At 40.2% G+C, this 23567-nt stretch overlaps 1 protein-coding gene across 7 annotated transcripts in view; it reads right to left on the bottom strand.

The window, feature by feature from the left end:
• Nucleotides 1-23567, bottom strand: part of GPSM1 (G protein signaling modulator 1) — a 982732-nt gene that overhangs the window by 514848 nt on the left and 444317 nt on the right. For all 7 annotated transcript variants that reach the window (XR_014963238.1, XM_085613283.1, XM_085613273.1 and 4 more), the window contains one exon: nt 3228-3336. Coding sequence is in view for 6 of the 7 variants with exons in the window: in XM_085613283.1 (XP_085469409.1) it covers nt 3228-3336 (109 nt within the window). In the remaining variant the exon portion in view is untranslated. The remainder of the gene's footprint in view (nt 1-3227; nt 3337-23567) is intronic.

Raw genomic sequence — 23567 nt, forward strand, 5'->3', positions numbered from 1 at the left:
TCACGGAGAGTAGGAAAAGGAGCAAATCATGACCAGTGCACACTAGACTGGGCTTTGGATCTGCCTATAGGAGCATCTGACTCTTGCCTCATGCTCTTGGCTGTTTAGTGTGTCATTCCGCCTCCTGTGGATTGAATGAGGGACTATTTTACATATCAAAAGTACAGTGAATCATCATACATTAAATAATGTATTTTATAAATACTGTATGATGAAATCATTTGTTACTTGTTTTGTTTTTTTCAGCGCAGCAGGCTTTGTTATGACTTACTCAGGATTTAACAAAGGTCAGACATATTTAGGTGCCAATGGTTGTTAAAAGGGATGATCTCTTGCTCTGTATGAGGAGTCCAGCTCCACAGCGAGCCCCCGACTTGTCCAAATATCTCACAAGCACCACACAGAAAGATTATTTTTTCAACCATTAATTCAACCTCTAATGAACAAATCTGATGAACCGCCAGTAAAAATTAATTAACTGTGTAATTAGGTGAGTGATGGTGGGTTCCTCAAGCTGGGCTAGTCTGAAAGAGACAAGCCCGATAAATACACAAAACATTTTAGCACGACTTCCTTGTGACAGAGACTTCAAAATATGCCAAGCCAGATGCGAGTAGCTCACCCAGTGCTGTTTATTACCTTGAGATGACGGCACTCTAATGTCCTTTCTTCACAACTGATACTCATATTTTTCAATTTAGAATGGAAAAGCAGAGCTATCAGTGCATGGAGGAAAAACGCAAGAAATGGATGAAAAATGTGTGCGTGACCGGAGACGACTTGATAGCTCTGGAGTAATTGTGAACTGGCCATCCGAGATTAACCTGGAAGATCAGACGTTCAAAGGTCATCAAGGTCCTCTTGTCTGATTTACTTCCTGAGGTCGATATACTGCTGTGTCAATTGTCATGTGTATATGATCCAATACAGATCCTATATGTCAAGCGCTTTGAAAGGTAGCATGAATTTCAAGCACTAGCATGTATCCCAGATGATTACCAATATATATTCATCAACACATATTATATGGACAATCACAATATGAAACACATACTGACAGCACACATTTTATGGAACTTGAAAATGCATGCAGGTTTGAACACACACCAGTTCCACACTACCTAGGGTTATAGACAACAGAAGTAGATGTACTATGGAGGCTAACTCACTGACTCAGGACCTGGTGGAGTCACTGAGCTTCAATCCAAATTTACTTACGCACTTGAATCAGTTGTGCAGTTCTGGGCAAATCACTTCATATATCCATGTTCTTCTCTCCCCTAGCCGGTCACAATAGTGAATATGCTTAGAAACAAGTTAAATGCCCCGCCATAACAAACACAGGGAATGTGCAGATCAGGGATCTTGTCGATGACTTAGATAAAGCCATTTCCATCCATCGCCACTGCACTGCCTTTCTGAAAAGTCGGATTCCGGATGTTCTTAATTGTTAACATAATAGTTGATGTATTTGATCACGAGCTTCTATTTGGCATATTCTGTAATAAATTATATGCGTGATATTGACCTTAAATGATGAGCTCCTATTTGAAAAAATATTATCAACTAATTCACATATTAGATTATGAACTCTTATTTCACATAGCAAGATCCAAATTCAATTTGATATATTAGACCATGAGCTCCAATTTGATATATTAGACCATAAGCTCCTATTTTATATATTAGATCATGAGATCTTATTTGATATAATAGATCATGCGCTTCTATTTGATATACTAGATCACAAGCTCCTATTCGATATAATACATCATGAGCTCCTATTTGATATTTTAGATCATGAGCTCCTATTTGATATATTAGATCATGAGCTCCTATTTGATATATTAGATCATGAGCTCTTATTTGATATAATAGATCATGAGCTTCTATTTTATATACTATATCAGGAGCTCCTAATCGATATAATAGATCATGAGCTCCTATTTGATATATTAGATTATGAGCTCCTATTTCGCTTTCCTTATCATAAACTTCTTTATAACTTACCAGATCATAAGTGTCTCTCTGATATATTCTATCATGAACTCCTTTGTAACACAGTAGATGATTTGCTCCTATTTCATATACTAGAAGAGTACATCACTTTTGGTATATTTGATCATGTGTATCTATTTGGCATATTAGAGCCTCAGCCCCCACTTAGTAGACCACAAGCTACTATTTCACATATCATATCATGAGCTCACATATTAAATAATGCACAACTATTTCATGATTTCTGATGTGAGCCTCTATTGACTATCTTAGATATTGAACAACTATTTCATTTATTCTATTAGGAGCTCGTTTTCAACACGTTAGCTCCTATTTGACATACTAGATTAGAAGTTCCTATTTCATATACTGGATCATGAGCTCCTGTTCCGTACGGCAGAGGAACAGCCTATACATGACATATTAAACAATGAACTATTATTGATGTATTAGCTGATAAGCTCCCATTTGACATATTTGATAAATGATTTTACTCGACATAACGCATGAAATGGTGTTCAATATATTACATAATGAGCTCCCTTAATACATTCTGTTATGAGATCCAATTTGAAATAATATATAACGAGTTCATATTTGTCATATTACATAGATTTTAGTTTCCTCATTCTATCATGGCCTCCTATTTGATATACGAGATTGTGAGCATCTAGCTGTCATAACTGAGCTCATGTTTGACTTAAAGAAGATGAAACCCGTAATTTACATATTTTATTCATGAAATACTTTTTGATATAATACACCATGAACTACTATTCGCTATATGAAATGAAGAGCTATTATGTGATATTTTCTATTACTCTATCACCGGTGCATGTTTGACACACTATATGATGAGCTGCTCTTTGATGTATTTTGTCACTAGATCCTGTTTGACCAATTCAGTCATATCCTACAATGGCTATGGAAGATGATTTTGACGATCTCTTTTCTGTGAAATACAAATAACAGAGTGAGACAGAGAAAGGAGATGAATAGAACATCCAGATTGATAGATAAGGAGAGTCCTCTCAACATTCTCACCAGAAGGTGGGATCAGTTGGGGTGAGGAGCGGTTCTGAGGTCTGTCTTCTGCAGGGTTGAATTTAGGAGCCTGCAGCTCAAAGGTGTAGTTCTAGTGGCAGTATGTGAATAAATCATAGAGAGTCTACGGCATTGAAGATAAAGGTGCATCACAAATAAATCTATATGGACACAACTAATCTTACCTCTTGAGAGATCTCCAAGTGTTTCCTTGCAAATCGTAATCCTTGCTCATGGTTCCCCAAAGACACGTAGGCATTCCCTAGGCTCCAGCAGGCTCGCCCCTCTCCAACCCTGCAAGTAGAAAGAGACAATTCCCCATCAACGATGCACGTACGTTGAGTAGACTCATTGTGTGTTCACTGCCTCCATTACTAAACCTGATGGAGGATATGGCTGCCAAAAGTAGTTCATAAGAAGTATACTCATCAGGCCATTTATTTGTTCATTTTCAGGTAGGAGGGTTCCAAGAAGTCTGTCATACATTAAGTAACTGCCTAAGTCTGAAAGAGGAGGAAGCTCCCATACATAGTGAGGGGCCTTGTAGAAATAATTCTCATTGTACCAGGACTTGTGATACTTCTGTACCATATAAGATAACGCAGTCTTCAATGTACACGGACAAAATAAGTACGTTTCCCACGTCCCGTCACCACTGTCTCGAACAGCTCATTGAGATCAATAAGCTAGATCGAAAATGTATATATCCAGGATCTGCACTTGTGAAAACAGAAGTAGCCCGCCCACCTGTCCTACCTGTGAACGGATTCTCCATAGCCAGATCAGTGGTCATTTCTACCCAATACCAATACACTCTTGAGCACAATTCATGGTCTGTTGAGAATTAGAGTGTGAACCTGCGTAAGCTTGCGCTTTATGCCATCATAGGGTGATATCTTCTATTAGGTCGGACAATAGAGTACTTACACAAACAAACAAAAAAATGTAGAATGGCAACCAAGCCTTTTGTCAACAAATCCACAATGTAAAGAGCACCCAATGCATTCACAAACAAATACAGAATGGAGCTAAAAAGCATCAAGCATTTTACCAACGAATACACACCATAAAAGAGCACCACAAGCGTTCTCAAAGAAAGAATGTAGAACAGCACCCCAGCCCTTTATCAACATATACAGAACATAAAAGACCAACCAGGCCACCAAGAGTTTTATCAAAATATTCACAACATAAAACAGCACCCATGGCTTTCCAGGCATATCCACAACTTGCAGGCATCATAAAGGAACAGCCACAGAAGAGCACCCAAGGTTTTCATCAACTAATACACAATACAGACAAGCAGTCAAAGCAATAAATGGCAAATACACAACACAGATCAGAACCCAAATACACAACACAGAAGAGCACTCAAGATGTTTACCAACAAATACACAAAGCTGAAAAGCACCAATGTGGCCTTGACTGAAAACAGAAGGGTACACAAAGCATTTGCTAGCAAATACCTAATGCAGAGGAGCAACTGAGGCTTTCGATGACAAATACAAAACGCTTAGGAGCAAGCAAGGCTTTCAATGACAAATACACAATGCAGAAGAGCAACCAAGGCTTTCAATGAAAAATACACAATGCAGAAGAGCAACCAAGACCTTCAAAAACAAATACACAATGCAGAAGAGCAACCAAGGCTTTCAATAAAAAATACACAATGCAGAAGAGCAACTAAGGCCTTCAATAACAAATACTACTGCAGAAGAGCAACCAAGGCCTTCAATAACAAATACACAAAGCAGAAGAGTAACCAAGGCCTTTAATAACAAATACACAATGCAGAAGAGCAACCACGGCCTTCAATAACAAATACACAATGAAGAAGAGCACCCAAGACTTCCAATGACAAATACACAACACTTAGGAGCAAGCAAGGCTTTCAATGACAAATACACAATACAGAAGAGCACCCAAGGCTTTCAATGACAAATACACAATGCAGAAGAGCAAACAAGGCTTTCAATGACAAATACATAATGCAGAAGAGCAACCAAGGCTTTCAATGACAAATACACAATGCAGAAGAGCGAACATGGCTTTCAATGACAAATACACAATGCAGAAGAGCAACCAAGGCTTTCAATGACAAATGCACAATGCTAAAGAGCACCCAAAGGTTTCAGTGACAAATACACAACACTTAGGAGCAAGCAAGGCATTCAATGACAAATACACAATGCAGAAGAGCAACCAAGGCTTTCAATGACAAATACACAATGCAGAAGAGTAACCAAGGCTTTCAATGACAAATACACAATGCAGAAGAGTAACCAAGGCTTTCAATGACAAATACACAATGCAGAAGAGCAACCAAGGCTTTCAATAAAAAATACACAATGCAGAAGAGCAACCAAGGCTTTCAATGACAAATACACAATGCAGAAGAGCAAACATGGCTTTCAATGACAAATACATAATGCTAAACAGCACCCAAAGCTTTCAATGACAAATACACAACGCTTAGGAGCAACAAAGGCTTTCAATGACAAATACACAATGCAGAAGAGCAACCAAGGTTTTAAATGTGAAATACACAACACAGACGAGCGCTCAAGACTTAACAAGAAATACACAATGCAGAAAACACCAGTCTGCCCTTAACCCTCAAAAGCATGAGATAGATTAGCCTGCAAATGTTTCCTAGCAAATACACAATGCAGAAGAGCAACCAAGGCTCTAATAAAAATTAAACAATGCAGAAGAGAAACCAACACTTTATCGACAAATACACAATGCAGAAGAGCACTGAAGGCCTTTGATGACAAGCAAACAACACAGAAGAGCAACCAATGCCTTCATTCATAAATACACAATGCTTACGAGCACCCAACACCTTTGATTACAAATAAACAACACAAAAGAGCATGCAAGACTTTTAACAACAATTACACAAGGCCGAAAAGCACCAATCTGGCCTTGACTGACAAATGCACAACACAGAGGAGCACTCAAAGCTTTTGCAAGCAAATTCACAATGCAGAAGAGCAACCAAAACCTCCACTGCCAGATACACAATGCAGGGGAACAACCAACACCTTCAATGCCAAATACACAATGCAGATCAGAAATCAGGTCCTTCGATGACAAACACACAACAGAGAAGATTGCTCAACACTTTTAACAAGAAATATACAATGCAGAGTTGTACCTGTGTGCCCTTGATGCATAAATGCTTGAAACAGAATAGCTCTGAAATCTTTTGCTGACAGATACACAATGCAGAAGAGCAACCAAGGCCTTCTGTAACAAAAACACAATGCAGAAGAGCAATCAAGGCTTACAATAACAAATACACAATGCAGAAGAGCAACCAAGGCCTTCAATAACAAATACCAATGCAGAAGGGCAACCAAGGCCTTCAATAACAAATACCAATGCAGAAGAGCAACCAAGGCCTTCAATAAGAAACGCACAATTCAGAAGAGCAACCAAGGCCTTCAATAACAAATACACAATACAGGAGAGAAACCTTGGCCTTCAATAAGAAACACACAATGCAGAAGAGCAACCAAGACCTTCCATAACAAATACACAATACAGAAGAGAAACCTTGGCCTTCAATAATAAACATACAATGCAGAAGAGCAACCAAGACTTTCAATAACAGATACCAATGCAGAAGAGCAACCAAGGCTTTCAGTAACAAATACACAATGCAGAAGAGCAACCAAGGCCTTCAGTAACATATACACAATGCTGAAGAGCAACCTTGGCCTTCGATAAGAAACACACAATGCAGAAGAGCGACCAAGGCTTACAATAACAAATACACAATGCAGAAGAGCACCCTTGGCCTTTGATGACAAATAAACAATGCAGAAGGGCAATCGATGTCTTCATTGACAAATGCACAATGCAGAAGAGTAACCAAGGGCGAGATGCACAAAAGCTTTTTGCATTTCTTAACGGGCCAAATCGCAATTTCAGCCCGTTAAGAAATGCAAAGCAGCCTTTTCATATGTACAAAGGCCAAAAACTTGTCGCAATTTGCTATTTCTACCCGGTAGAAATTTTAAATTGCGAACTTGATTTAGGAACCCAAACAGAGATTACCTATTTGCAATTCCTAAAGCACATATACAAAGCATTTCCTAAATGTGAATTGGACATTTTCGGAATGCTATTACCATTGACTTAAAGTCAGTAACAATGTACAAAATTAGAAAATGCATGTAAAAATGCATTTTTTTTATGTGAGATGAAGAGCACGTATGCCCCAAGGGCATATGAGCACTTACATGTGCACTACAAATTTGAGCGTGCCTTCAGCCTTAAGCCCAGAGGCACCATTGGGGTTGGAATTCCTAAATTGTGATGTCCTATTAGAAAATTGCAATTTTGGAAATGCAAACAATTTCCTATTTGGCCCAAAGGTGGGAATGCAGTAGCATTTCCTATTTGCGATTTCCTAATAGCAATTTCTACTTTGCTATTAGGAAAGCGCAAATTTTGTACATACCATTTTGCAATTCCTAAATAGCAATTCCTACAGAATAGCTATTTAGGAAATGTAAAGTAAGTATTTTGCACATCTGGTCCCAAGTCCTTTGATGACAAATACACAACAGAGAAGATTGCTTGATACTTTTAACAAGAGATATACAATGCAGCGTTGTACCTGTGTGCCCTTGACCTGAAAATGCTTGAAATGAGTAGCCCTGAAACCTTTTGCTGACAAATACACAATGCAGAAGAACAGCCAAGTACTTCAATAAGAAACACACAATGCAGAAGAGCAACCAAGGCCTCCAATAAGAAACACAATGCAGAAGAGCAACCAAGACCTTCAATAACACATACTAATGCAGAAGAGCAACCAAGACCTTCAATAACACATACTAATGCAGAAGAGCAACCAAGGCCTTCAATAACAAATACACAATGCAGAAGAGCAACCAAGACCTTCAATAACACATACTAATGCAGAAGAGCAACCAAGACCTTCAATAACACATACTAATGAAGAAGAGCAACCAAGACATTCAATAACAAATACACAATGCAGAAGAGCAACCAAGGCCTTCAATAACACATACTAATGCAGAAGAGCAACCAAGACATTCAATAACAAATACTAATGCAGAAGAGCAACCAAGACCTTCAATAACACATACTAATGCAGAAGAGCAACCAAGACATTCAATACAAATACACAATGCAGAAGAGTAACCAAGACCTTCAATAACACATACTAATGCAGAAGAGCAACCAAGGCCAATAACAAGTACACAATGCAGAAGCGCAACCAAGACCTTCAATAACACATACTAATGCAGAAGAGCAACCAAGACCTTCAATAACAAATACACAATGCAGAAGAGCAACCAAGACCTTCAATAACAAATACACAATGCAGAAGAGCAACCAAGACCTTCAATAAGACATACTAATGCAGAAGAGCAATTTCTACTTTGCTATTAGGAAAGCGCAAATTTTGTACATACCATTTTGCAATTCCTAAATAGCAATTCCTACAGAATAGCTATTTAGGAAATGTAAAGTAAGTATTTTGCACATCTGGTCCCAAGTCCTTTGATGACAAATACACAACAGAGAAGATTGCTTGATACTTTTAACAAGAGATATACAATGCAGCGTTGTACCTGTGTGCCCTTGACCTGAAAATGCTTGAAATGAGTAGCCCTGAAACCTTTTGCTGACAAATACACAATGCAGAAGAACAGCCAAGTACTTCAATAAGAAACACACAATGCAGAAGAGCAACCAAGGCCTCCAAAAAGAAACACAATGCAGAAGAGCAACCAAGACCTTCAATAACACATACTAATGCAGAAGAGCAACCAAGACCTTCAATAACACATACTAATGTAGAAGAGCAACCAAGACATTCAATAACAAATACACAATGCAGAAGAGCAACCGAGACCTTCAATAACACATACTAATGCAGAAGAGCAACCAAGACCTTCAATAACACATACTAATGAAGAAGAGCAACCAAGACATTCAATAACAAATACACAATGCAGAAGAGCAACCAAGGCCTTCAATAACACATACTAATGCAGAAGAGCAACCAAGACATTCAATAACAAATACTAATGCAGAAGAGCAACCAAGACCTTCAATAACACATACTAATGCGGAAGAGCAACCAAGGCCTTCAATAACACATACTAATGCAGAAGAGCAACCAAGACATTCAATAACAAATACACAATGCAGAAGAGCAACCAAGACCTTCAATAACACATACTAATGCAGAAGAGCAACCAAGACCTTCAATAACACATACTAATGCGGAAGAGCAACCAAGGCCTTCAATAACACATACTAATGCAGAAGAGCAACCAAGACATTCAATAACAAATACACAATGCAGAAGAGCAACCAAGACCTTCAATAACACATACTAATGCAGAAGAGCAACCAAGACCTTCAATAACACATACTAATGAAGAAGAGCAACCAAGACATTCAATAACAAATACACAATGCAGAAGAGCAACCAAGGCCTTCAATAACACATACTAATGCAGAAGAGCAACCAAGACATTCAATAACAAATACTAATGCAGAAGAGCAACCAAGACCTTCAATAACACATACTAATGCAGAAGAGCAACCAAGACATTCAATACAAATACACAATGCAGAAGAGTAACCAAGACCTTCAATAACACATACTAATGCAGAAGAGCAACCAAGGCCAATAACAAGTACACAATGCAGAAGCGCAACCTAGACCTTCAATAACACATACTAATGCAGAAGAGCAACCAAGACCTTCAATAACAAATACACAATGCAGAAGAGCAACCAAGACCTTCAATAACAAATACACAATGCAGAAGAGCAACCAAGACCTTCAATAAGACATACTAATGCAGAAGAGCAATTTCTACTTTGCTATTAGGAAAGCGCAAATTTTGTACATACCATTTTGCAATTCCTAAATAGCAATTCCTACAGAATAGCTATTTAGGAAATGTAAAGTAAGTATTTTGCACATCTGGTCCCAAGTCCTTTGATGACAAATACACAACAGAGAAGATTGCTTGATACTTTTAACAAGAGATATACAATGCAGCGTTGTACCTGTGTGCCCTTGACCTGAAAATGCTTGAAATGAGTAGCCCTGAAACCTTTTGCTGACAAATACACAATGCAGAAGAACAGCCAAGTACTTCAATAAGAAACACACAATGCAGAAGAGCAACCAAGGCCTCCAAAAAGAAACACAATGCAGAAGAGCAACCAAGACCTTCAATAACACATACTAATGCAGAAGAGCAACCAAGACCTTCAATAACACATACTAATGTAGAAGAGCAACCAAGACATTCAATAACAAATACACAATGCAGAAGAGCAACCGAGACCTTCAATAACACATACTAATGCAGAAGAGCAACCAAGACCTTCAATAACACATACTAATGAAGAAGAGCAACCAAGACATTCAATAACAAATACACAATGCAGAAGAGCAACCAAGGCCTTCAATAACACATACTAATGCAGAAGAGCAACCAAGACATTCAATAACAAATACTAATGCAGAAGAGCAACCAAGACCTTCAATAACACATACTAATGCGGAAGAGCAACCAAGGCCTTCAATAACACATACTAATGCAGAAGAGCAACCAAGACATTCAATAACAAATACTAATGCAGAAGAGCAACCAAGACCTTCAATAACACATACTAATGCAGAAGAGCAACCAAGACATTCAATAACAAATACACAATGCAGAAGAGTAACCAAGACTTTCAATAACACATACTAATGCAGAAGAGCAACCAAGGCCTTCAATACCAAATACACAATGCAGAAGAGCAACCAAGACCTTCAATAACACATATTAATGCAGAAGAGCAACCAAGACCTTCAATAACACATACTAATGCAGAAGAGCAACCAAGACATTCAATACAAATACACAATGCAGAAGAGTAACCAAGACCTTCAATAACACATACTAATGCAGAAGAGCAACCAAGGCCAATAACAAGTACACAATGCAGAAGCGCAACCAAGACCTTCAATAACACATACTAATGCAGAAGAGCAACCAAGGCCTTCAATAACAAATACACAATGCAGAAGAGCAACCAAGACCTTCAATAACACATATTAATGCAGAAGAGCAACCAAGACCTTCAATAACACATACTAATGCAGAAGAGCAACCAAGACATTCAATACAAATACACAATGCAGAAGAGTAACCAAGACCTTCAATAACACATACTAATGCAGAAGAGCAACCAAGGCCAATAACAAGTACACAATGCAGAAGCGCAACCAAGACCTTCAATATCACATACTAATGCAGAAGAGCAACCAAGACCTTCAATGACACATACTAATGCAGAAGAGCAACCAAGACATTCAATAACAAATACACAATGCAGAGGAGTAACCAAGACCTTCAATAAGACATACTAATGCAGAAGAGCTACCAAGGTTTTAAATAACAAATACACAATGCAGAAGAGCAACCAAGGCCTTCTGTAACAAATACTAATGCAGAAGAACAACCAAGGCTTTCAATAACAGACACCAATGCAGAAGAGCAACCAAGACTTTCAATAACACATACTAATGCAGAAGAGCAACCAAGACCTTCAATGACAAATACCAATGCAGAAGAGCAACCAAGGCCTTCAATAAAAAAACACTCAATCAATTCAGAAGAGCAACCTTGGCCTTTGATGACAAATAAAGAATGCAGAAGGGCAAACCAATGCCTTCATTGACAACTACGCAATACAGTATAACACCCAAGGCCTTCAATGACACACAGCGCAGAAGAGAAACCAACCCCTTCATTGACAAATAAAAACTGCTTAAGAGAACGCAAGGCCTTCGATGACAAATGCACAATACAGAAGAGCACTCAAAGCTTTTGCTAGCAAATACACAATGCAGAAGAGCAACTAGTACCTTAATTGCCAAATACACAATGCAGAAGAGCAACCAATGCCACCAATGCAATTGCACAATGCAAAAGAGCAACCGAGACCTTTGATGACAAATGCACAAGAGAGAAGAGTGTTCAAGACTTTTAACTAAAAATACACAAGATGTACCTGTGTGCCCTTGTCCCGCAAATAAATGACGTAGAATAGCCCTGAAAACTTTTCCTGGCAAATACAAAATGCAGAAAAGCACCCTTGGCCTTTGATGACAAAAACAATATAGAACTGCAAGCACAGCTTCTACCAATAAATGTGAAAAACAGAATTGCACCAGCTCTTATTCCACTTATTGCCGCCTGACCTTCTATGCCTTGAGACCACAGATAGTCTCTAGCACATAAGAGGGAAAACCATTTTGGTTGCTCTAATGGCCAGACAAGCCTAAGCGTCCCTAATCACCTCAAATCAGATTCAAGCATGTTATGGTTTAAGTTGGGCTAAAGCGATGATGTTGGTAGTTTTGAAGGTAGAGGGCGTATTGATGACCAAAGGAGCCATTGCTCATCCACCAACAACTGGACTAAGACATCCAAACTCATCTGCAGTAAAACTTGAAGCCATGACCCACCCAGGCCTGCATTCAAGCTTGTATACACAGAAGCAAACAGGTTATCTTACTGGGCCAAATGTAGTGCTATTGCTATGCAAACATAAAATACTGATGGAGAAATTGTGTGAAATACAAAGCTTTTGCATTGTGTGAGGCGCAAATTTACGTTTGTGAACTGCATCAACAAAAGGGGTTTGCTGGTCAGCCATGGCGCCCATAGTTCACTGAAATGTCTTGTTCACTGGGATCTAGGGCAGGAGCTCATCTGGAAAGGTACAATGTACATGGCATTTCTGCCTGCAAGTGCATGCCTCACTCTGGCAATGATCTCCGTAACAGTGCCATTACTGGATACAGCTGTTCTCCATTGGTGTTGCGCAGAGTTGAGGTTTGCGGTGCCTAGCTACCATGCATTTCAACTCTGTACAAGAACAATGGTAGAGCTGAGATCACGGTTGCGTTCCCACAGAGCTGGGACAGCAGTTCAGTGTTTAATAATCTGGAAGAGGTTACTCGTGTCCTTAGGGACAACCCACCAAGCCTCAGCAGCAGATGGGTCCCCAGGAATCTGTACAGATTTTCAGGGGTTTATGTGGTCCACTCTTGACCAGGCTATTTAATGTTATCATTTATACCTACAACTTCGCGCTGACATGGGCGTACTCCATCATGATACGGATTATCAAGGAGGGAGTTAACGAGATAGTATTGCAATTGGCCTACCTCGCTTTTCATTGAAACTGGCGGCGAGGATCCTGCTTGGTGTCTACAGGGCTGGGCGTGGGAACATGGAAGGCACATGACGATTTTAGCGCGGGCGCACACACATGTGACCCATGTTTAAATATCGACCTCATAGAATCTAAGAACACGATTGCCAGGAAGAGGGCAATTCACTTTGCCTTTATGGACCTTTCCTCTGCTTTCGATTTGATAAGCTTCAGGGCCATAATGAGGCTTATGAACTTTGGAGAGAGCTTTACTGCCCTTATCAAAATAATACTGTGCACAGTCTGTGGGTTTGGCCCCAGAGGGGAATGCACTATTCCTGTCAGCGTAGAGAAGGGAGTCGAGCAAAGTTTTATGTCTGATTGTTTTTCGTTGTAATTTACATCAACCAATTCAATTCTGAGTTTCAACTTTTATCAGTCGATGCACGGAAAGTAGGATATAGAAATGTGCCCCTTGTTCTTTACGAAGACAATGTTGTCATTATCTGCCAGACAGGTCTGCGGTTTTCAAGACCTAAATACAAACTTTATAGATTGTATGGATGTGACAGACCTAAAAACGAATGTCAAAAAATCAAGCATCATGGCCACTGGCTAAGGAAAAATGCACGGTAAAGATAAATGGATAGGTGACATGGCTCTTGAAATGGTTTAAAGTGCTCACCTACTTTACGGTCCCTTTGGACTGCACTTTCAGCTGGGTCCCCCTATTGGCTGCTCTAAAAATGACGCCAGGACAGGCATATGGGACAATGCTGAATTTTCACATATGTGTGGGAAGGGCCTGTAGCTGTGTTATCCCAAGCGTGTGAAGCAAAAAACAATCTAACTTCTGTCACCATTGCTGATCACCAAAGGTGCGGTCATCTTGCTGTGCTGCATGCAGAAGGTAGGACCGTTTTTGAGAATAATGTTGGGGTTTTGTCGATCAACTCCTGGATACTCCATCCAGTAGGCGCTCATTGATACCCGGCAATGAAAACAGCATTAGACTGGCACCATCAACCCGTTGGGCTTCAGTATGGACGAACCTGACCTCACTAGCTCAGATCTGATGGATGTCCAAGGATGACGCAAAGCCCATTCAGTTCCCTGGCTGACATACTACAATGACATGACCTTTAAACTGGAAACGGAAGGTTGTTTGAAAGTCCCAAGGGATTAGTGGCAGAAACAAGTGGGGGACAAGGGAGTGCTTTCTCGCCCCCCAGACCCATGGACCAATCATGCGAGAACGTCAAACCTACATGAAGACATCATTACTATAAAGGTTTCCTGTGGGTCAGAAGACTATATGATAACAAAATGATACTCTTGTTTCTTACCCAGCGCGTTTTGCATAGCAAAGGGCTCCGCTTTCAGTGTACATGTTATGTCTTTGCGATGACCAGCCTGGATTTTCTCTTTTTTTTTTTACATCCACTGTGCTGTGGCAGCTTTGGGGTTTCATCATTACAGATAAGCCTTACTGCATCTGTTGATGTAGAGTCGCCCCAAGTGCTACCGGGGAACTAGATTTTTGTTGGGAGCATTCAAGATAAGGGATGCTATGAAGAACAAGGGCACAATTTCTTTAGACAACCTTGAAAACCAGCCCTAGTATTTGAATCAAGCGGTATTCTGCTTAAACCTAAACATGTAATCGACGTGGAGCTTAGTAGATCAAGACATTGATGTGACTTTTGCACTTTGACTCACATTCCCAAGATATTCCAAAGCTAAGATTCTGCTTTCTTAACTTAATAGATGAACTTCTGCTACCAGTAACTAATGTTTTCTGATCTATTTAGCACTCGGCTACAGACAGCTTTAGTAGTCTGCGGCCGAGCCACAACGTTGATCATTCTCATACAGGGCGGTGGCATATCGTGGATTGTTACATGGTTACACACTGAGTGTTACATGGTTACACACTAGGGCACTGATTTACAATTAAGCTTTTTTAGTGAACTCAAGTAAAGCTACATTCCCATATTCATGTAGTAATGTTACCACCATGTGGCAAGCTGTGTGTATTACAGGCATATTCGGAATATAAACCTAACCTGTTGCATTAGCTAGTGTTTGTTTATTTTTGGATTGTTTCTGTTCTTAGATGTATTTTTAAACTATTTATTTATTGGTTATTTTTAAACCAAAATAAATGACTTACTGCAATGTACTACAGTTAAGTTTGGATGAGGTTGACATGTTTCAGTACTTCTTGAAAAGATTGTAGGGTGTTTTCTAACGAATCTAAAGGGGAGGAAACATCTTGTAAAAATGGTCGTCTTAGTTTCTAAGTCTTAGTAAGCAACGTTTGTCGACGCAAATGAGATGGTGGACCTAGAACATGACCCGATCATGGAACCTAGGATGTGGGCGAGGGTGCAAACAGATATGCAAGGAGCAAATTCAAGACTGCACGCAATGATTTATTTACGTTATGTGCATTAACAACTTAAGGAATATGGAAATAAAGGGTTTGTCCAGAATCACAATATTTTTTTCATAGAAAGGTAAAGCCGGGAATAGAAGGTCAGCGATGAACCCATTTATACCACATGTTCTAGATTGTTTATGCACAAAAGATCCCCTCACATGCACGCATGTATTTTTCTCCAGTATCTTTCTACTTTCGAGACTTCTGGGTAAGGCCTCAACATTGCCTCCGGACGTCTTGCGGCGCTCCTTGAAGCTATAAAGGCAGCACTCAAGTCACCACAACAGAGTTACATTCGGGTTGGATGGAAACCGCTGCCTGTTATGAAGCGATGCTCGTCTCCTTTTCTCCGGCAGGTACTGCTTATCGCATGTGTGTTCGCGTGTGACGGCGCCAGAGCCTGGCTGCCCCGGGACCCGGCCGTCCTTCTCCGCGCATCTGCTTCCGGCCGCCTGTCTCCCTCGCCCCGCAGAGAGCGGGGCGGCAACGAGGACCCGCCGCCCTGCCAGTGAAGGATGGAGCCGTCTGCCGTCCGCATCGCTCAGCTCTTGACACGGGTTCGCGTCGGCTCCCGGGGTGGTGCGCATTCTCATACTCAGAAAGCATCAAATCTGACACACGTCGCCCCAAAGCGCCGCCCTCGTGCCCTCTCCGTGTATTTATAAACCCATCCTCCCTCCTGGCCTCTGCTCACGCACGTCTGATGGCAGCGGCTGAAGTGAGACACATTGTGGTTCAGAAATTGTTCAGTCTTTTTATTTTATTACAAATCAATTCACCGGACTCGAATCACAGAAGTCATCGCATACATGATGTGTCAGAACTCTGTCTATAGCTTGATTCGATGACACTCGTTTTTCAGGTCAAGACGCGCTGTTACCAATTCTTTAATTATATACCACTCAAGCATCACTGAGTTTGTCACATTCAGTACTTTATCGCCTCTTTGCATTCTCCACAAACAGCAATGAATTTTTACTACTTTTCCCAGCATTGACAAAGCCAACAGAGCAGCCTATCAAGCGATAAACCAAACACACACAAGGTGAGGGGCGGAATACTTGCAGTTTGAACCCAGCCATATGCAAATCTTGACCCTACTCCAATAGGAAGAGTCCAGCCCGAACTTCCAGGTCAGATTCTCCCCGAACCGGAATTCAAGAAATCCAAGACCGAATGCGGGCTCCCCTATTCCCTTTTCCAAACTATCTTCCATTTATAATTTAAATGCTTGGGGGAGCATCCCAAACCATCATTCTTTTGCCCACCATGCCACCTCGGCTTGAGCCCAGCCATATGCAAATCAGTCTTGCCTTTTATCCAATAGAAACAGTCAAGCCCAAACTGCCAGGGTCCTCTCCAAACCAAAACACAAGCATCCCAAGACTGTTTTCTCCCTGATTGGGGCTCATCAGTTGGGTGTGGCTTGGTTACAGCTGCACAGTGAGCAAAGGAACCACATCTGGGCATACCCTTGCCCCTCAGGGTGATACATCAAGCACAAACAAGGTGACGGGAGGAGTGCTTGCAGCCCAGGAGCACTTTAGCCACAACTAGGGTTGCATATGGCTGTTCCCAGGGCAGGACTGGCCATAGCAGGCATCAGGTGTTTCCCTGGAAGGCTGGTTTGGTGAAGGCCGGTGTTGCAACAGTGGGGGCAGGTTTTGTTGCGGTGCTGCAATATCTACGACCCCCTGTAACAAAAGCAGCAGTGCTTCACACTTACATGTCCCACCTTCCCCCGGGGGTGGTCCGACAAAATTACCAAGGCTGCTTTGGGTTCCCAGTCCAGCCCCGGCTGTGTCCAGTCTGAGGTAGATATTGGGCAAAAAAACAAAGGGTTGGCATACTACTATAAGTGACTGCCAGTGATTAGGCAACTTGCAAGCATTCTTCCCAGCACCTTTTGGGTGTTTAAAGTAATATAGCATTTGTGCTAGCAGTGCATGCAAACAGGATTTTTACATGCTTTTGTTTACATACAATGGCACATTAAAGCTAGATATTGGCCTCGCCAATGCTCGTCTTTCTATTGGTTTTGACAGTGAAGTAAGATATCATGTTCACTGTGATGGGATATGAATTCACACAGTCCCCACAGATCCCATACAAAAAAGGGCAGCCACTTTGTATCCCTCCAGGTCACAACCTGTACTCCACTGTGCCAAGATCTAGATGGTAAGATGGATTCTGAAGCCCTTACTTAGATAACTGCTGACCACCCTGCTGACCAGCCAACAAGAGGAGACCTACTGAAAATCATTTATTTAACAAAACATTTATTTGATTGACTTTTGCAGTTTCATGCACAGTGGATGCCACATTAATGCACGGAGTAATATGAAAACAAAGTTTACATGATTACATCTAAACACACAAATTGGGATGTAAAAGGTCACTATCACAGCAGACATTGACAGATTTTGAATTTGGGCTCAAGGCATGCCAAAAGTGTACTCTGGTGTAGCTGGGGATGGCCCTTGTGCCCAGACCAAAGTTACTTGATGAAAAGAGTAGCCGACACCTTCATTAACAGAAGATGAGGGTCACAATTGTCATCTTCCCTGATGTACTAGTTTACTGAATAACCAAGATTTCGATTCACTGTCAAGCTGTTTTTTATCATAATAATTTTATTGATAATAATTCAACCAGGTATATATCCTATATATAGTAAAATATGTAGTGAGAGCCGAACATATTTCGACCTTTATGGTGTGAAGTGGATTTAAGTCTTTTGAAGGGCCTAATTATGTTAAACGAATGTCAGGTTTTACTTCACAGGTGAATTCATCAAGAGTAATTAAATGGTAGTCTATACACTAGGAGTGTCATTACAATGTGTTACCTTACACTGGGACTACTTTACTTCACAGGTAAGTCGGTAAGTATTGTATTTCCAGCCAATTGTTAAAAGTAATATACTTAATTAATTCAAACTAAATTAGTTTTACTTTAATAAAAAAATATTGTTACATTAATTTTTAAATTCAAATTAGGGTATTCAAATATTTTATAATTAAAAAACAAATATGTCCAATTTGTATATATTTCTTTTCAAATTAAATAATGTTTATTTAGACATTAACTCTTTCAGATTATTTAATCTCATTTAACATTATTTCCTATGGGGATTTATTTTAATTCTCTACCAACATTATGGAAGGGTGTTGCCATACCAGTGGTTGGCCATGTATGGTGCAGGATTCACTACTGTTTTTTTAAAGTAGTAACTTACATTCAAATTTTCTTAATAGTGAAAAGTAGTAAACTTACTCAAAAGTGTAATTTACTGAAAACTTTAAGTTCCCTTAGTGAATCAGGCCATCACATTTTATTGCAATTTAAAAAACAAACAAATATTTAGTATTAATAATAATTTATATTAAGTAAATTTAAGTTTAAATAATTTTACACTGGTTACTTACATTTAATGATTTCAATCTAATCTTTAAACATTAATTATTTATTTTTATAGTTGCATCATTTAATAGTATAATAATTTTACCTAACATTACATTAAATTAAAATGCATTTGTACTATTATAATTTTAAGCCTTCTAACCTTAATGATTTATGTGTATATTGGTATGTTGGCTATGTGTGTTCTCATTTCATTTTTTTAGGCATTTTAGTGTTAGTTATTGTTGCATTACAACACCAAACAATAACGTCACTTTAACCTTTGCTTTTTTTGTTGTTGTGATTTTCAGTTTTGCTTATCATATTCTAAATTGGACCAGGCACTGTACCCAACCGCTGGTAGTAAATCCCTGGTGCGCACGGCACTTGGCCATATGCAGCAGGGTTTGATTGCAGTGCCTGGCCTCAGGGCTAGGCCCAGCACCCATCCCTCAGCCTGTGCTCAATCCTAAACGAGTGTCCCTCTGTGGCCACCAAACAACTACTGCGCACAAAGTGTGCGGCGAGGGTTGACCGCAGCACTAGGCCTCGGGGCCATGCTCTGTGAAAAACCATGACAAGTGGCCAATCCCCGCTGCACACAAAGTTTGTCTACCAAAATGTTTATTATTTTAAAATTAGGAAGCTGTTAGATGACTGAGAAGATGAGTAGGGTATGTAAAGAGATGCGGAAAGGGGATGACGTCTCACTCTGTAACTAATTTTACCGTAGTTAAAAATACATTATGCCTGAAATTACAAAAAACTCATACATGCCCTCACATTTTTAACCCACTAGTTTCATACCTGCATTAACATCTCAATGCTCATTTACTTCTGTCTGCTCCTCAGGAGAGGCTCTAAATTCGAGAGCTACTATTCCAATAAAACGGTGCGCCTCCGTTTTGTCTTGAATACAACATGTAAGTACTCTAGTTTTTCATTAGAACTCTGTGGTGAAGCTGCAGTTAATCACTAGGAGATTAGGAAAGACTCCTACTGGTGTTTGTAGTACGTTTCAATCTGCAAATCAGAATGCTTTGCTCACATCGATGAGGTATATATATGAGAACTCTCAGAAATTGGGCCTGATTTTAGATTTCTAGTGCACTATCGATAACATGGGTAGCCACAAACATTTTCTCGGGGGCAAAACAGACAGTCTAGTTTGTGCCAGAGGGCTCCATCGATGCCTTGCATTACCAAGGAGACAAAGTAAGGTGGGGGATTATGGGGATGGGAAAAGAAATCACACTTTTTCCAAAGATTTCCAGAAAATTATTTCTTTCAAATCGTTTTTGCACCTTTTACATTCTGTTACCTGTAGGTTATAAGACCAAAAATAAATACAGAATATTTTGTTCATTTTAACTGCCTGCCTGACCCCCCTACCTACACTCACTGACCCTGCCCCACTTTACTCATGATCAGTTTCTTTACCTTTTTATGTACCTCCACTCTCCTCTCAGCTAAGGTTTCACATATGACCAGGGATACCTTGCTGAAAGTACAAGCTACATAGGCTGTTGAAACAAAGCCCATAACCAGAAAAGCATAAACAAGATGCCTTTGCAACATCGTTTTTATTACTTTTCTGATTCTGAGCTTTGATTCTAGAATAATTACAGTTTGTTCTATAATCAGGGCAGCCTTGCTCATAAAAAAAGGTGAACTAACTTTAGAAACAAAGCCCCGAATCACAAAATGATGTTGCTTGGCTAGCTGAATTAACCCAAAAATGGACCTCAGCAGCTTTCTCTGCTGTGACCAGGGGTCCCAGAGATGATTTAGAAAGGGGTGCCAGGTTGCAGGACGTACTTTGAGTAACACTGATCTACACTATCTATGCCAGCAAGAAACCCCTCTTTTCTACATTTACTTCAGTATCGTCTGTAGGAAAAACTTTCACTGTTATGCCTTTCACAGCATTCAGGTTCGCCACCCTTTTATCATAAATGCAGAATGTTAGCTCTCTAGTTGTTTTTAGAACACTGTGGTGAAGCTGCTGTAGAACAGCAGGAAATCAACAGAGAGGATGCTTCTACTGTTGGAAGCACATGTCTCTCAGCATAACAAACTTTTTTCTGTCAGTAATGACGAAGATATTTGTTTGAGAATTTATAGAAAATACATCCTTCATTTTAGCTTTGATTAGCACTAACCATCATTTCTATAGCATAACGAAGCCGCTCCTTTTGTTTATTTCTAAAGAGAATGCTTTCAGTTTTAAAGCTTCTACTACATCGGATGTATCTTGTTGTGTCATAAGTAATGCTAGCACTCTAGTTATTTGCTAGAACACTGTAGTGAACCTGCAGTAGAATAATGGGGAATAACCTGACAGGCTGTTGCTGCTTTTGGAAGAATATGTTTTACTCAGAATATCAGACTTTTTTCTCACATAGCTGGACATAGTAGTGTGAGGTTTAGGAAATGTGTTGTCATTTTTTTAGCTTCTGGCGCACCTTTCATAACCTCCATCAGAAAATCATGAGAGAAAACTGTTTTCTCTATATAATGAGTCATAAAATCCCAGGAGAGATTCAGCATTTTTCACAGAGTAAAATCTCCTTAGAACACATCCTTATCTCTGAAATTAGTAACGTACCCCCAACATAAGAATGATATTGTGACTGGGGGCCTGATTACGATTGTGATGGACAGGGTTACTCTGTCACAAATGTGACAGATATCCCGTCTGCCATTATATCCTACGGAACCTGTAATATGGGGGATGGGATATGCGTCATGATTGTGATGCAGTATCCCATCGCCAAGATTGTAATCAGGCTCTAAGATCTGTTATCACCCTTCATATGTGTTCCTCTTTGTGACACTCAAAACCAGGCTTTCAGTACAATACATTTAAATATTCCCAGAGTCCTGTAAGGGTTGCCACAACATGTTGTGGGCAGCCAATTGGGGGGAGAGGGGGTAGGGGAGAGCAGGGATCCATTTAAAACCACTCCTCCCCACCCAATGTCCCTGAAGGTCAGGGTGTGCTCACTCTGCTCCCCTTATATGTTTTATTAAAATTCATTTTCAGGACTCAGATTGTGTCCCTGAGTCCGCTAAAGACAGTCAAAACATAAGGTTGCATTTAATAGTGCTACAGAAGTTATTGAAAATTTGGTCTTGATATAGCTCACTACATACCTCTCAGTATCAGAAGCTTGTAGCAAACTGTCACAATCACTGGATGATGTAATCAATGATGACATTTGAGATGTCATCAGTGATGTCATAAATGATGTAATTGAACATCTCATGAGTGATGTAACGTGAGGTCATAAACAGTGCATGGTGGGGCGCAAGTTATAGGTAGATTTGATGAACTGAGTGGCGCTAACAAACGTTCTTCTTTGTACGCACTCTAGTGTGAGTGCATGCTCCAGAGTTATCGGACCATGTGTGCTGGGAAGCTGTTCAAAGCTGGCACTCATTTAGTCAGTGCAACCCTCCACCTCTTCATCTTTTGCGCTACACCTATGTTTCATTTGATAATACTGTGTAACTATAGTAGTGGCAGCTCAGTGATGAACCAATCCTACCAAACTGTGCCCTTCTCTGACATGTAATGATTCACCCCTATGCTTGGCGCCACCGATTAGAATTCTTGATTAGCTTTCTCTGTTTTGAAAAGTTTATATTTTTATTTTGGTCTGATGGTGTGCATTATCCCACAATTTCAGTTTCACTACCTACATAGCTCTTTTGGTTCACATTTGTCACGTGATCTCCACTGAAGTCCTCTGTATGGAAACATATTAAATTGGCATTCTGTACATGCAAGCTTTAGCTTTGATGCCCACAGGGTGTTAGGGGATCTCCTAGGCACCCAGCTCTGTGATTCACAGATTATGTTTGTTGTTAATAAACATTTCCAGATTTCTCTCACACCAGAGTTTGATTCTAAGCTCACACAGTGCCAAGAAGGTGAAACAGGGATGTCTCAAAAGAAACCAGTGTTATGGACAGCAGGAACAAAAGCTTGGCAGAACTTGTGGCCAAGCTGCAAAGAAAGGGACTACATGAGGCAGCCATAAGGCTGTCTGAAAAGGGGCGGGATTGCTGTCAAGGATCAACTCTTAGAAACTGAGCAGCTGTCCCGACACATGAACAAAATATGGGGTTATCTCCCCTGAAATAATCACAGGTTGTCAATTACTGACAACAGGCTTGGCCAAGCTCTCTGTTAATCCTTAATTGTCCTCCCTCGCGGAAATCCCTGTTGAAGAAACTGTTCGTTTTGGCAGACTGGGTTTCCACTCCTCTCGGAGGTGGGCGAGAGGCCGGCCATCACTTGGGCATCATTAGCAGAAACTCTATAATGTTGAACATGTCTTTGTCAATCCAAACTGAGGGAAAGTGTCTGGTAGGACCAGATGCATGAGTCGGTGATGGACCGAGGCCTTCCCATCCCTTCCCCGGTGCTAGCGGGGCTGTCCAGGATGCTAAT

Source organism: Triturus cristatus, chromosome 1_2 (assembly GCF_964204655.1).
Source record: "Triturus cristatus chromosome 1_2, aTriCri1.1, whole genome shotgun sequence".
Lineage (NCBI taxonomy): Eukaryota > Metazoa > Chordata > Amphibia > Caudata > Salamandridae > Triturus > Triturus cristatus.